This window comes from Dipodomys ordii, unplaced genomic scaffold (assembly GCF_000151885.1).
Source record: "Dipodomys ordii isolate 6190 unplaced genomic scaffold, Dord_2.0 Scaffold102, whole genome shotgun sequence".
Lineage (NCBI taxonomy): Eukaryota > Metazoa > Chordata > Mammalia > Rodentia > Heteromyidae > Dipodomys > Dipodomys ordii.
The window spans coordinates 1,228,188-1,239,660 of record NW_012267318.1 but is presented as its reverse complement, the minus strand read 5'-3'; the positions used below and the strand labels follow the sequence as shown (position 1 = coordinate 1,239,660).

Sequence of the window (11,473 nt, the reverse complement as noted above, 5' to 3'; positions counted from 1 at the left end):
GTGACTCAGTGGTAGAGTGCTTGCCTTGCATTCATAAGGCCCTGGGTTCGATTCCTCAGCACCACATAAGCAGAAAAGGCCAGAAGTGGTGCTGTGGCTCAAGTGATAAGAGTGTAGCCTTGAGATAAAGGGCTGAGGGACAGTGCCCAGGTGCCCAGGCCCAGAGTTCAGGCCCCACAACCGACCAAAAGAAAAAGAAAGAAGAGCAAATACAATATGGTTTCTTCCTGCACCATCCCTGATCTTTTACACATAAAGGTGGCCTTCCATAGAAGGCACTTGTGCATACTGGGTTTTTTTAATATGTCCTGATTTTTTTTCATGTCTTTGTAGAGATCATCTGCATTCATTTTTCTAGCTGTATAGCATTCAGTTGTCAGTGCACTTTAACCTGTTCTTAATGAGAATTTGGGCTAAGTCTCATAACAGTGTTTATTTACCCCTTATGTATCTTTACTTGGTATTTGGGAGTTCTGAAAGTGAAATCACCTCCCAGCACTATTTGGCGATGCTTTGCTGGTTTAGGCAGACATTTCAGATTAAATTTCTCTTGGAGCCACTGATTTTGATTGTGTACTGTGCACATGAACATACTCTGAGACAGCCACTTCCACCTCTTTGCTCCATTCCTACGGGCTAGTGTACTGCAAAGATGGGCCTAGCTGATTCATCTGCCACTGAGGAGATACATCTCCTGTGGCAAATGACAATGAAGTCTGTCTTGTCCCAGGAACACACCTTCTTCCAACTGTTTGGACCTTCTGAGACAGCATTCACTATTACTATTCACATTCACTATCAACTTCAAACCCAAAGAAATCCTACTCAGGGCACCAGGAAACCTTCCTGCCCAAAGTACTATCTCATACACACTGACATTAAATCCTCATATGTGGAATATTTGCCACGCAGCTATTTCCTTTTAGAGTCTCCTTTGTATGACTCTGGGCAGCTCTCAAGAGTTGTTTGTTCAGTGAAAACATTTTATTAATCGTTCCCAGAGTGTGGTAGGCAGGCCAGGAGCATCCCCAACACCTGGGAACTATTAGAAATGCCAGTCCTCAGACCTCATCCCATACCTACCGAATCAAAGTTAAGGCAAGTTCCAAGGGTCTGCCTGTTGTAGTGCTAGAGTTCAAACCAAGGCTTCACTCATGCCAAGTTTCTGTTCTACTACTGAACTGCAATCCCAGCCCTCAAGCTCTCTGGATGAATCTGATGCACACTAAATTTAAAACCCACTGCTTTACAACAGCAAATAGGAAAACAGTGTAGCCACCCTTTCAGAAATAATTTCACTCTTTTTTTTTCTTTTCTTTTTCTGCTGGTTGTGGGGCCTGAACTCTGGGCCTGGACACTGTCCCTCAGCTCTTCAGCTCAAGGCTAGCGTTCTACCATTTGAGTCACAGTGCCACTTCCAGTTTTTTCTGCTTATATGGTACTGCGACATTGAACCCAGCGCCTCATGGATGCAAGGCAAGTACTCTACCACTGAGCCACCTTCCCAGCCCAATAATTTTACTCTTAGAGTAAACTTAAAATATGTATAGCAGTGGTGCAAAGACTCAACTCTTAAAAACAGAATAGTTGTTAATCAACTGCTGAAAGTTCTTGTTCACGCTCATATTGCTTATAAACACCCTGACAACACTGAAACAGGAATTGTCCAGGGTACTGTTTTCTGTCTAATGTGTTTCAAAACTGTGTTTCTTTTTCAAGTTTGATTTTTTTATATACTATATATGTATTTTTAATTTTATTTTTTGTGGTTTGAAACAAAACTTCTCTCTATAGATAGCCCAGGGTAGCTTCAAACTTAAAAGATTCTCCTGCCTCAGCCTCCTAAGTAGTGGGATTTCAGGTATATACCTCCTCAACTAACTTTTCCTATCCTATGAATTTTAAAGGGAGAGAGACTACTAAATGCCAGAGAACTTCACATCAACTCATTCCTAAATTTATTACACAAATGACCCACAAACTCTTTTCTGTCTTCCACACATTCAAAATCTGTTCTCAAGCCTATGGCTCATGCGTGGAATCCTAGCTACTCAAAAAGGCTGGGATCATGAAGATAGCCATTCAAAGCCAGTCCAGGCAGAAAAGTTCATGACACTTTTTTAAAAAATTGTTATTATATAGGCAATATATAGAGGGGTTACAGTTACATAAGTCCATGAGACCCAATTAACCACCAAAAAACCAGAAGTAGAGCTGTGGCTCAAGTGGAAGATCACCAGTCTCGAGCAGAAAACTAAGGGACAGTGCCCAGGCCCTGAGTTCAAGCCCTAGTACTGGCAAAACCACCAAACCAGCAGCTGACTTAGTCTCTACTTACAGGAACAGCTTTTCTCCAGTGTGGATCAAGATGTGGCGATTCAGGTGGTAGTCTCTGATGAAGGCCTTGCCACAACCCTCATAGTCACAAACAAATGGCCTCTAGCAGAAAGAAAAGAAACCCGTTGAAATGTGGAAAAGCCGACCCTAACTAATAGGCAATGTCATAGACTCTGTCTCTGTCTCTGTCTCTGTCTGTCTGTCTCTCTCTCTCTCTCTCCAGTTTCCATTCCCAAAGGATGTTAAGTACCCGCTATATCCAGGCTACACCCAGACAGGACATTACAAGAAGTTATATAACATAAATGCCACAGCTTCTCACAAAGCACTGCAGCGATTTTGTGGCATGGATAATATAAAAAATAAGCAAGTAGCCTTCCCAGAAGCAGTGCAACCTTGCTAACCTGCTCCTACCTTAGACAGGATCACTACAGTATGAGCGTGCCTATCTGCACATGTGCACGTCACAGCATTAAAGAAAGCCTAGGACAGAAGAAGTGATCCTGTCTCAAAATGTATCACATTGTGGAAAAGTTCACAAGTGTCAGAGCAAAGCAAAGCAAACAGCTTACAACCCTAACTGCTTCCTTCTATTCAGACTCAAGTGGTTTGAGGGAGGTTCCATTCTGAATCTATAGGTAAAGCCAAAATACCCCCAAATAGCTAGTTAGGTATATCTATAACCACAGAAAACATTATGTCATCACATACAGAAAGTATCAAGACCTCCATAAGAGCACTAGGAGCAAAGCCAGTGGACATGAAGTCACCAAGGACTGCATCACAAGAGCCATAAAACTTTGCTCAGCACCACTCATGAAAGCAGGCTCAATATCTATCTGTCAGATTAACAGCTCTGTGAGCTGGGACAACAAAGAAGACTCTAAGTTTTCCAAGTCAATATCCAATATGCCAGTGTCAATATCCAAAATACAGTATTCAGTTCTGAAAGGGAAGATGACAGCTGGGCACAGATGGCTTACATCTGCAATGGTAGCTACTCAGTAGGCTGAGATTTGAGGATCATGATTCAAAGCCACACCGAGCAGAAAAATCCAAAACTTATCTCCAATTAACCAGCAAAAAGCAGGAGGTAGAGGTGTGGCTCGAGTGGTAGAATGCCAGCCGTGAGCTAAAAAAAAGCCAAGTATGTTTGCAAGGCCCCCAGCTCAAGGTCCAGTATCCCTCCCCAACATGTGTACAAAAGAAAGGTGAGTTCTAATTTGGACTGGTAACAAACCTTGTAATTTGGGCACAGAATGGGCAAGAGGCAGACCAAGGGATACAGCATATAAGATGTTAGGAGCTAAAGCAGTGACTGAGTGAGAATGTTGAAGAAGCAAATGGGAAGGGAGGGGAAATGCAGAGGGCAGAAGAGGAGTCAAGGAAAGAAGAGGAAGAGCAAAAAGCAAGAGAAGAGGGTCTAATGAAGAGGTGGGTAGTCGTCATTCAACTATTAGGAAGGGTGAGGATGGGAACTCAACATACATAAGGGAAGTGTTCCATAAGTTAGGATATATGCAAAAGGCAAAGGCCTGGATGCAGGTTCAGGCTTAAGAAATTAAGAGCCTGCCTTGGCTGAAGCAGAACCAACATGGACCGTGAAGAGGACTGGAAAATGGGGCAGATTCCTGGGCCAATTTGAGTCTTATTTTCCTCACCTTCAACAAACTGCGGCAACATATCACCTTATCTACATTCCCAAGACCCCCACTGCTTTCAGAACAAAATTCAAATTCAAATCCGGGACCACAAATATCCCACTGGTCTTTCGGACCTCATCTCGTCCCATCCCTCACTAATCATACCAACCCGCCTCCCACCTCCAGGTCCCCAGGCTCCCCGCACGTTCCAGCTGCTAAAAATCAGACGTTCGCAGGGCTAGATTCCTTCCCACTGGGCTCACACATTCCCACCTAGTCCCCGGCCGGCCGGCCCCGCTAAAAACAAAAACAGGTCCAAGGCGTTTCGTTCACAACTCCCTAGATGGTACTGAGTTATACGAAAATGAATGCCCAAGTTCCGCCATCTCCAGGGCCAGCTGCAGAAGGCGGATGCTTAGGATGAGTTCCTGGCGGTGACGGATTTTCAGATAATCGGAAGGTGTCTGGTCAGACTAAAGACTTAAAAACCGGGGCGCGGGGGAGGAAGGGTTGCTTGGGAAGCCTGGAGCCCTTGCAAAAGATTGCAGTCCCCAAACGACAGTCATGCCAACTTCGTTATCTAGGATGCCAAGGCCGAGCACGTCGGGCAAGGCCAGGCCGCCACGCCCGACCGCACGCAGCGGCGGGGCTTCCCGGGCTCCCAGGGCCCAGGCCCGGCCTTCGCCCCGCCCCCCTCCCCGGCGCCACGCCCCCTCCCCGGCGCCACGCCCCCTCCCGGCCTCCGTACCTCCCCGGTGTGCTTGCACAGGTGCGCGTCTAACTTCCAGGCCTTGTTGTAGTTGGCGCTGCAGTCCGGGAAGGAGCAGATGAATCTTCTAGAGAACGCGGGAGGCGGAGGCGGGGGCGGGGCGGGGCTCTCGACCACAGGAACGAACGCCTCGGCGATGGTCAGGGACGACACCGCCGCGGCCACCGACGCCGGTGGCTCCAGGGCGCCTGGGATTCCCCCTACCCTGCTGGGCGCGCGCGGACGACCCATGTGCCGCACCCTCCGTGGGACTCGGCGCACTTCCGGGAAGGCGGGCCCCGCCCCTACGCCGCGGCCCGCGCATGCTCAGAGATGGTGCTGGGCCGCGCTTGCGCCGGGAGGCTGGGTGGCAGCCTGAGCCAGTCTCGCCTGTGGCAGAGGATTCAAATTGTGATAAGGTTTGGGAAACTCTTGCTGTTGAAGGTGATGTGTGGTTCATCTGCATCATTAGACATAGGAATCACAACCCTCCTTGGATCAGCTCTCCAGGTGATTCGGTGCATATTACATCTGGGTAGGCACTAATGAGAAACTTAAAGGAGCATGGATAATGTGTGTTTGAGGATTGCAGGTTAAAAGGACAGCTTGGACGACAGTGATGTGATCGAGTGAGCTATTTTTTCACAAGTTACCAGTTCTCTGCACATAAGTACAGTTTAGAAACAAACCAGGACTTAATCCTGAAGTGGAATTCTCACTTCATGCTGACTCCTTAGCTTCAATCTCCTCATCTTGAAAATGATCATATGGTCTGAGAGATCTCATAAGAACGAGGCTGAGAGAGGGTGTCTTGTGCTGTGAGTCTGTTCCTTTCCTTATTTACTGGTCCAGCTTCTGCACCAACTTTTTCGGCTCCACTTGTTAATGAATAGGTAAAGTTTGTTAAATAGGTAGATTGGCCAAGTCCCTTGGGGAAAAAAAAGCCCCAAACGCTCACAATAGAAAAGCACAACCTAACAGACACAATTGAATATGTGCTTTAAAAAAAAAAAATCCCAGTCGGGCACCGGTGGCTCATCATGCTTGTAATCCTAGCTACTCAGAAGGCTGAGATCTGAGGATTGCAGTTTAAAGTCAGACCGGGCAGAAAAGTTTGTGAGACTCTTATCTCCAATTAATGACAGAAAACTGGAAGTGGCACTGTGGCTTAAGTGGTAGAGTGCTCCCCTTGAGCTGAAGAGGTTATCAAGTCCTAGTGCATTTTACATCTAGCTTCCACATATAAGAGACATGTGCCATTTGTCTCTCTGAGCTTGGCTTATCTCACTTATTTGTTCTAGGTCCATCCATTTCCCTGTAAATGACATAATATTCTTTCTAACAGATGAGTAAAATTCCATTGTGCATATGTACCACATTTTCTTGATCCAACTCATTTGCTATAGGGCATCTGGGCCATTTCCATAACTTGGCTATTGTGACTAATGCAGCAATGAACTTGGGTGTGTAAGTATCACACCATAATACTTGTAATACTCTAGATAGATGACCAAGAGTGCTATAGCTGGTTCATAGAATAGTTCTATATTTAGGGTTTTGTTGTTGCCGTTGTTTTGGTTTTGGTTTTTTTGGTCGATCATGGGGCTTGAACTTGGGGCTTAGGTGCTGCCCTTGAGCTCTTTTTACTCATGGCTAGTATTCTACCACTTCGAGCACTTTGGGTTTTCTGGTGGTTAATTGGAGATAAAAGTCTCACAGACTTTCCTACCCAGGCAGGCTTTGAACTAACATCCTCAGATCTCAGCCTCCAGAGTAGCTAAGAGTACAGGTGTGAGCCACCAGTGCCTTGCCTATGATTAGTTTTTGAGGAACCCCTAAACCACTTTCCAAAGTGGTTATACTAATTTACACTTCCACCAACAGTATAATAGGGTTCTTTTTTTCCCTTCACATCCCTGCCAGCATTTATTATTGTTTGAATTCTCAATGCTGCTCAATTTTACTGGGGTGAGATGGAATCTCAATATTACTTTAATCTATATTTCCTATATGGCTAGGGATGTTAAGAATTTCCTTATGTGTTTATTGACCATTCTTACTTCTTTTTCTGAGACGTCTCTAGCTCCTTTGCCCATTTATTGATTAGGTTATTTGGGGAGGGGGGAGGGGGAGAGACCCTTCTGGATTTTTTTTTTTTTTGATGTTTAATTGGAACTAAGCATCACCTGGACTTCCCTGCCTGGGCTGTCTTTGAACTGCAGTCCTCAGCTTTCAGCCTCCTGAGTAGTTAGAATTACAGGTATGAATTGCACTCATTTTTTTGTGTCCATATAGACATGTTAAAATCTCTCTCTAAGATTTTCAGGTTTTGGGTTTTTTTTGCTGGTCTTAGGGCTTGAACTCAAGCCTTGTACTATTCCTAAGCTTTTTTTTTTTCTTTTGGGTCCGGTCGTGGGGCCTGAACTCTGGGCCTGGGTGCTGTCCCCCAGCTCTTCAGCTCAAGGTTAGCACTCTACCATTTGAGCCACAGCACCACTTCCGGCTTTTTTCTTTTTGCTTATGTGGTGCTGAGGAATCGAACCCAGGGCCTCAGGCATGCAAGGCAAGCACTCTACCACTGAGCCACCTTCCCAGCCCTATTCCTAAGCTTTTTTGCTAAGGCTGGCACTCTACCAGTTGAACCACAGCTCCACTTCTGGCTTTTAGGTGTTCAATTGGAGATAAGAGTCTCATGGAATTTCCTGCACCGGCTGGCTTTGAACCCCAAACCCTCAGATCTCAGCTAAGATTATAGGCATGAGCCACCAGTGCCCAGCTATCTCTAAGCTTTTATACAAACAAAAACTAACAAAACTCTTTAATTCCTTGTGATCCCCCGTTTATTGTCTGAATACATCCCCTCAAAGCCATGTTACCTGAAAAAATTAGTCTGTGCCTTTTCATACTTTTGTCTTTGTCATAGAGGGTTTTAGTACATACCAAAATAGAACTGGGAGAAAAGGAACTCCTTTGGATGTTCCATTTAGCTGCAACAGCCATCTTTAAAAAAAAAATTTTTTTTTGAGATCATCTATCTAACTGCTTCCATTCCCACATATCCTTAAACACAGAGTATCCAAAGCAGTACTATTCCTCCACAGTTTTCTGGGCTCCATGAGTGATTCGCCATCTGCCCAGCTGACTGACATGGCTTCCTTCCTCTCACCATTGCATTTACTAAGTTCTCTATCACAGTCACTGTAGCTTTCCCATTGTCAGTCACACCCAAGGAAGACCGTGATCTCATAGTCCTTGGTGGCCACATATTCCATCGGAAAAAGATGTGTTCAGGCGGGCACTGGTGTCTCATGCCTATTATCCTAGCTAATCAGGAGGCTGAGATCTGAGGATTAAGGTTCAAAGCCAGCCTGGGCAGGAAAGTCTGTGAGATTCTTATCTACAATAAACTCCTCAGAAATAGCTAGAAATGGCTCTGTGGCTCAAGTGCTAAAGCACTAGCCTTGAGCAAAAGAAGCTCAGGGACAGCACCAGCCCCAGGACAGGCAAAAAAAAAAAAAAAAGGTGTTCAGGGAGATCAAATTCACATATCCCCATCCATGTGAAAAAGAAGTGTACCTTTTCAGGGCCTATTCTTACCCCAAACTACTCCCAATGTCCCTAGTTCTCCCATTCATTATTCCATCAAACCTTATACCTTTTAATATCATCTGAAATCTATGATTTTATAACAAGTATCTTTATTGAAAACAAGGTTAACTTCCCCTCTCATTATCTCCCACACCCAATAAATTAAAGAATTTTGCTTTAGAAAGAAGTTGACTTAAATAGAAAATCAATCTCTTCCAGTTTTAGCGTTCTGCGGATGATAGGAAATATGGATATTTTGTGTGTGTAGGTGTGTGTGCTGGTACTAGGGCTTGAACTCAGGGCTTGGGCTCTGTCCCTTAGCTTTTATCACTCAGAGCTAGTGCTCTACCACTTGGACCATACCTACACCTCCAGCTTTTTGGTGGTTAACTGGAGATAAGAGTCTCCTGAACTTGCCTGATTGGTCTGGTTTTGAACCATAACCCTCAGATCTCAGCCTCCTGAAATTAATCCTCAGATAGGATTAGATTATAAGCATGTGTCACTAGCACCTGGCAGCAAGACCTTTTTAAAGGTAGAGCTGGAGATAAGTACCATTCTTCTAGCTCTAACATTCTATGACTCTATATTTTTAAAAATGAAGAAGGAAAGATAGAGAGGAATGAAGGAAAAGAAAAGGAAGGAATGAATGAAGAAAGGGAGGAAGGAAGGAAAAGAAAGAAAAAAGGAACGAAAGAATGAAGAAAGGAAGGAAGGAAAGAAGGAAGGAATGGTAATGTTTTGCACTAGAGTTTGATGGGACAAATGATGGTTCTAAAGAACAAGAGGGCATTTAGTAGCACTGGAAAGGAGAGTCCTGAAGTAGGAACAGACACTACAAGCCATTATCATCAGGCTGGTCTTGAGAGGGTGACCATGGAACTAGAAAGAAGGAAGCAGGTAGAAGACATTTGAGAGCTCTGGTAAAATGGCATTCAGTCTTTTTGTTGTTGTTGGTGGTGGTCGTGGGGCTTGACCTCTGGACCTGCACGCTGTCCCTGAGCTCTTCAGCTCAAGGCAAGTGCTCTACCACTTTCCAGATTTTTGCTAGCTAATTGGAAATAAGAGTCTCACAGACTTTCCTGTCCGGGCTGGCTTTGAACTGCAATCCTCAGATATCAGCCTCCTGAGGATTACTGGCATGAGCCACATGGACTTTGGAATTGGGCAGACCTGACTGGATCCTTGCTCAATAGTTCACTGTTTGACCTTGAGTCAGTTATCTCATGTCTGAAGTTCATGTTTTCTGTACAATGGAGATAGCAATGTCCATGTCACATGGCTGTTGTAAGAATTACAGAAGATAATGTGAGGTTCCTAATGCAGGACGAAGCACATAGTAATTAATTTTTAAAAACCTATTTTAAAAAATTAGATTAGAGAAGGATAGACTTCCATCTCACTAGGTTAAGTCTCCTTTTGCCTTTCTTGAAATTTCTCCTTGGCTTCCACACTTTAATGAAACACATTACTGGATTGGAGACATCTACAATGCAAAGTGTTGAGATGTGCTTCTGGCCAATGGCCAACTAGGAACTGAGGTACTCAGTCAGCAGCCCTGGAGGAACTGTATCCAACCCACAACCACGTGAGCTCTGAACAGATATTGCCCCACTCAGATCTTCAGATGAGACACTAACTCTAACTCAATTTTTCATTGAGGCTTGGAAAAACTGGAACAGAGAAACAAATTAAGCTGTGTCATAGAGACTATAAGCTCTGTTTAGTGGTCTGCACCTGTTATCCAGCACTCAGAAAGCTCAAATAAGAAGATCAAAAGTTTGAGGCAAGTTAGGCACCAGTGGCTCACACCTGTAATCCTAGATACTCAAAGGCTGAGATCTGTGGATCAGAGTTCCAAGCCAGTCTAGGCAAGAAAGCCTGTGAGATTCTCATTTCCAATTAGCTAGCAAAAATCCGGAAATGAAGCTATGGTTCAAGTGATAGAACTCCAGCCTTGAGCAAAAAAGCTAAGGGACAGTGCCCGGGCCCTGAATTCAAGCACATATACACACACTCAAAAAGAGTCTGAGGCCAGCCTGGGCTACATAGTGAGACCCAATATCAAAAAGAAAAAAAGGGAAAGAAACTGAGATAATATGTTTGTGCTGGCTTAAGTCATTAGGTTTGGGAGAGATTAGTTATACAGCAACACTAATCTATAGAGTCAAAGATGTTTTTAACTCCAGAGAATAACTCAAGACCTAATGGTTCTGAACTCATATGAAGAAGAGAGTATTTAACAGAGCTTCTGGTAGGAGGTATAACTGACACAGAGCCTGTCCATTTTACATTTCTTTCTAACCAAAAGTTAAATGCATAACATAATAGGAGTAAATTTTAATGATGACAGCTAGATCATCAATGTGAATTCTTCTGGAAATCTTCAGTGTGTTACCATGTTTGTTTGTGCTGGCATCTAGACTTGAACTCAGGGCCTGGGCACTGAGCTATTTCTCTCAAGGCTGGTGCTCTATCACTTGAGCCACACCTCTACTTCTGGCTTTTGGGTGGTCAATTGGTCATAAGAGTCTCAAATACTTTCCTGACCAGGCTGGCTTCAAACCATGATCTTCAAATCTCAGCCTCCTGAGTAGCTAGGATTGCAGATGTACCCACTGGCATCCAGCTTTTTGCTCAGTGCTGGAAATTAAATCTGGAGCCTCATTTCTAAAAATACTTTTAACTCAAAGAAGCAGAACCACATGCTCTTTCTTCTTTTAGGAGCCATATGCAGTGGTTGAAAACCCTTTGTATTGGCCCTAATTGCCACTAAATACTTGAATGTGACTGAGCAACTCTTTCCAACCTACATCGCTACATATGCTACACTATATTCCTGACATGGCAGTAAGGAATATCTCACGATGTCTTGGCAAACTATTTAACCTCCATTTCTCTCAGTGTCCTCCCTGGTTCCTACCTTAATCAGCCTTAATGATTAATCAATAAAACACCTGCAAAGCACAAAACAAAACACGAGTCTAGGGGAATGGCTTCGTAAGTGTGAGTTCTTGTCGCCATCATAGAAAATCATAGCATGTCGCCATCATAGCAAATCATAGAATGTTATATGTTTATAAGCTATACTGATGATGGCTTCTTAACCATTAGGACTGATAAAAGCTGATTGAACTGCCAAGCACTGGTGGCTCAT

General features: G+C 44.2%; 1 protein-coding gene across 1 annotated transcript in view; it reads right to left on the bottom strand.

Moving 5' to 3' along the window:
• The window catches only part of Gtf3a (general transcription factor IIIA), a 12,903-nt gene extending 7,910 nt beyond the window's left edge, over positions 1-4,993 (bottom strand). Inside the window, exons 1-2 of the mRNA XM_013027261.1 lie at positions 4,729-4,993; positions 2,339-2,439 (exon numbers count right to left, since the gene is read on the bottom strand). Coding sequence (XP_012882715.1) covers positions 2,339-2,439; positions 4,729-4,980 — 353 coding nt within the window. The 5' untranslated portion in view covers positions 4,981-4,993. The remainder of the gene's footprint in view (positions 1-2,338; positions 2,440-4,728) is intronic.
• Between the last annotated feature and the right edge of the window lie 6,480 nt (positions 4,994-11,473).